Source organism: Cynara cardunculus (assembly GCF_001531365.2).
Source record: "Cynara cardunculus var. scolymus isolate 2C chromosome LG 9, CcrdV1, whole genome shotgun sequence".
Classification (NCBI taxonomy): Eukaryota; Viridiplantae; Streptophyta; class Magnoliopsida; order Asterales; family Asteraceae; genus Cynara; species Cynara cardunculus.
In genome coordinates, this window is record NC_037536.1 from 208,158 (window position 1) to 212,696 (window position 4,539).

Genomic DNA, 4,539 nt, shown 5'->3' on the forward strand with positions numbered 1-4,539 from the left:
TTTTTATCGACTTGTGTAAAACTATGGCCGAAATTGTTTAGGTTCAACCCATTAATTGTTTGGTTTTGGGTTCAAATTATTAATGGTTTAGGTTTAGTTTCAGATTGTTAATCGTTTTAGGTTTAACCCATTTTTGTTCTTAACATATATATTTTATGATATCTCATTTATACAATATAATCAAAAGTTTTAGATATAACAGAAGCTACAAAAAGATTGGAAAATAATTAGGACTTCCTTGGGTAAGTTATGGAAGCCAAAAAGTTTCCCAATGAATTACAAAATGAATATTATTTAAATTTCAAAAGTGTTTGTAAATATAAAATATATAAAAAATAATTAATATGTTGGTTTGTTCGGTTAATTTTTTTTTTTTTTGTAAGGGTGTCCGGGCCAAAGTCCGACTAATCCCCGGCAATTTTGGAGGCTAAGCATGGCCCCACTAAAATGTCGCCAACACTCCCCTTCCAGGGCTCGAACTCGGGTTCATGACTATGCCATGCCCAAGCCTTTACCAAAGTCCGACTAATCCCCGACAATTTTGTTCGGTTAATTTAGTTTAACCAAATATACAAAAGAAGAACTAAAAAACCAAATTAAACCAAACCAGACTATATTTTATTCGATTAATCAAAACACATTTAATCAAGAAACCATGTAACTCAAAATTTGTGGGTTATTCGGTTTCGTTATTATTGTTATACGCTAGTTAAATAGATAAACAAACAGACACTTCCTTTAGATTTTTCAAGATCGGTCCAACCCATCTTTCTTACCATGTAAGAATGTCATGAAAGATTGCCCATCCATGTGCATAATATCCAGATCCAGACCTATAACTTTTTTTTTCAAACAGTCCTTAAAACGATTACATAATATGAAATAAACCAAATAAGGAGAAATGCTATAAGTCAAAGTCAACTTCGTTCACTCATTAGCGAAGCGTTAGTAGCAATCTTTCTATCAATTTCTTACTTTCCTTGCCATCTTGATTAATTATAGAAAAATATGGTTTCATTAAAAATGACATACAACCGTTTTTGGCAACACCCAAGTAGATATTTTCTTTTTTTCCGCTCTATGATATTGTTGTTACCAAAAAATTAAAAGAAAAAAAAAATAGGTAAAGGGATTTAAAATTGCAACCTATAATATTATATGTAATGACACTATCAATACCCACATGTTACAACCACTTTGATAGCAGRTGCACCTTTAAGGCCCTTAATTGTTTTTCTATTATGACAAATCGATTGAGTGGTAGTCTGTGCACCACGGGACGTCTTAAGAGGTCGTCCCTTGGTCAGATAAATGATAATAGCGATTACGTGACAAAATACATATTCAAAGTGAAGAGAAAATAGGAATTGTTGCCAAGCTGGTACCGGCATCGGCAATGAAACAGCTTCCCGTCACATATACTGAAGAGTCGTGGATCAAATAGCGTGCGAGGGATGTCAAGGCTGGATTTATCGTGCCCAACGTTTTCAAAGGAACCGTCCTTAGAGTTACGTTATTGAACCAATCCTTGTCTACTAGTCCTTGAGTGATCTCAGTTCTAAAAATTCCAGGATTTATGCAGTTCACTCTTATGTTGTTGATTCCCAACTCCATTGCCATTACCTGTTATCATTATATATTTCATATAAATTAGCATATCATGTAAGGACATCTTACCCTCTTCGAATCCTATTCTATTATGTGTGAGATGTATTGGGTTTGTAAACCAAAAACAATAAGCCATTCATGTCAAGATAGAGATTAGGAATGGAGTAAATAGGAAGCAAATGGGAGTTGTTTGGTTAAATGACTGGTATTACATTCAAATCAAATCTGTGATCTTTCTGACATGTTCGAGAATATCCGCATTTAACAGGAAAAAATCCTACTATACACAAAAACGTCTAAAAACCTATCAGAACGTTATGAATTTAAAAAGCACTTGTCAGGATGTCATTTAGCTAATTAACCCCTACAAATGGTGCAATTTAGTTAGGCTGAACCTTCTATGGAAGTCATTTTACAAAATGATCTTTGCTTAACACACAAGACCAAGTCATTTGAAAGTTACTAGTTAATACAAGAAATTTAAAAGAACATGCTGCTAATTGAAAACTCGTTTAAAGTCGGTACCTTTGTCATAGTATTAACTGCAGCCTTTGAAGAAGCATAAGCAACGCCTCCGGGCAGAAAAACGCGATTAGTACCAGCAATGGATGAAATGTTGATCACGGAACCTCCCTGTTTAGCTTTACGCATGTTTATACAAACATGCTTTGCCACCAACCAGGATCCCGTTAGATTTGTCCGGAAGATATAATTCCAGTCTCCCTCTTCAAAATCCATCGGGTTACGGGGTTGGCCTACGTTGTAGAATCCAAGATTATTAGCCCATGTATACCGGCTATAAATTAACAAGTTTTATGTAAAAACTAGTATAAATGTATGTATTTAGATAGAGGAACAAAAAGAAAAGGAAATCAAGGTTGTTTATCCAGAAAAGGAAATAGAAATTTGTATGAACAAACTAAATCAAACCAAACGAGCCAAGTATATCTCACCTTAAAGGGAGGGTAAGATGTATGTAGATGGACCTCTACCTCAAAGAGTAGAGCTGTTTTTTACATAAAGAACCCCAACTTGTGAAAGGATGACATGTAGATTTACATGAAAAAATTAAGGGACGTTTGGTTTGATGGAATGGTTTTCCGAGATTCGGATTCCATGAAAGGATTTGAAATTTTTGGTATGTTTGGTTGTAGGATTTGGAATGAAATTGAATTTCATTCTTTATAAATAATTTCTAAAAACAAATTATAAATAATTATAAAAATAATTAGATTACTTTTTTATTAGTTAATTATTACAAAGCAAATATATATTACATACAAAATCCTACGAAATTCCGTGTAATACCAACTATCCCGTGGGATTTTTTAAAATCCTATGTTAATGAAATTCTGGGACTTCAAATATAGGAAATCCTTCAAACCGAACATGAAACCTGAATGAAATCCAATGCAATCCTATAAACCGAAAATGTCTTGAGTGCAAACAGTTTATCTATATATGAAGATTGTAACAGATGTGGTTACTACTTTCTCATTTATGTTTCCCAAAAGCACCCTCATTCACTTCCATTCTCATGGGGAGAATTGAAAGCTTGGCCATTTGGTTCTTATGGTTTACTTTCTATTCTTGTTAAATTGTAGCAACTGTTATACAGAATTGACATAAAAAATTTAGAGTTTCTTTATTACAACATTTTCTAGCTAACCAAAGGATTATTGGCCCAACTGTACCTGATTTACGGTACCCAACCTCTTTGGATTCAAACCTCACAAAAAAAAAAAAAGAGTTTTTGCTGTATATAAATATTATATATATTCGAGATGGGTTAACTTTACTACTCTCTCCTTTCAAAAAGAATTCAAAGCTTTTTATTTTTCTTGTAAGTTTGGAATTTAAATCTTGTTTTGTTGGTTATTACTTCATGTTTATGGTTTTCATTTCGAAAAAAGTCATCAACTAGAAAAGTTAATAAACGTTGTAATATATTGTAACATATTCTTAATACAAGTTGTCATATATTAACTATGAAGGTGTGATTAATGATGAATTATACATCTATATTCATCATAAATATAATATGCGATGAATAAGACTTCCATATTTATCATTTTGAAGATGAATATTCATTGTAATTATTGACAACGTTATGAATAAATTTAAATTTATTTCAAATTATATTAAAAACAACATAAACATAAACAATTAAAGAAAAACACAAGTACCTGAAATGCCGGCATTATTAATCAAAGCATCAATGTGCCCAAACGCTTCCCATGCCTTCTGTACCGCCGCCTTGATGGTGACCTCATCCGCACTGACGTCCAGCTGCACAGCAAAGGCTCTCACCGGCACCGCTTCCGATTTCGATTTGGATTCAGATCCGGTGGAGATCGTCATTCCATTAATTTCATCACACAGCGATTTAAGTAGATCCATTCGGCGAGCACAAGCGATTATCTTACAACCAGATTTAGCTAAATCGAGACAGAATTCTTTGCCGATACCAGACGATGCTCCGGTGACAAACACCACTTTTCCGGTGAGATCGTGCCATGGCTCCAGTACTTGCTCAACTTGGCTCGCCATCTCCGATCGAAGAAACAAGTGACGGATGAGTGAGCAGATTTGGGCGGCTTTATGCTGATCAGTAGAGCAGTCTGGTTTGAATAGAAACCTGTGTGGAACACAAACACTTATATGCGTGCTTGTTGACTTGGGTCCATTGGTTCAAAGTTAGTGGGCGCATGATCTGTATACGCCAAATTCAAGGTAGATGGCTTTTCCTACGCAAATAACTTGAGTACCATCAAACATTTTATAAATTTTTTAAATATATCTATACTATATTATAAAGGATTTGGCTAAAACTCTTAAAAATTCTTAAACTCTTAAAAACTCTTAAACTCGTTCATTCCTAAACAATTTCATCCCTATCCGATTTCATCCCATAACTGAATTCGTGTAACT

General features: G+C 33.9%; 1 protein-coding gene across 1 annotated transcript; it reads right to left on the reverse strand.

The window, feature by feature from the left end:
- Positions 1 to 1,130: 1,130 nt before the first annotated feature.
- Positions 1,131 to 4,361, reverse strand: LOC112518107 (3-oxoacyl-[acyl-carrier-protein] reductase FabG-like). The gene is made up of 3 exons (XM_025125683.1): positions 3,795 to 4,361; positions 2,134 to 2,363; positions 1,131 to 1,623 (listed from the first exon to the last, which is right to left on the reverse strand). The coding sequence occupies exons 1-3, from the start codon at positions 4,156 to 4,158 to the stop codon at positions 1,345 to 1,347; spliced, it is 873 nt and encodes a 290-aa protein (XP_024981451.1). The 5' UTR covers positions 4,159 to 4,361; the 3' UTR covers positions 1,131 to 1,344.
- Between the last annotated feature and the right edge of the window lie 178 nt (positions 4,362 to 4,539).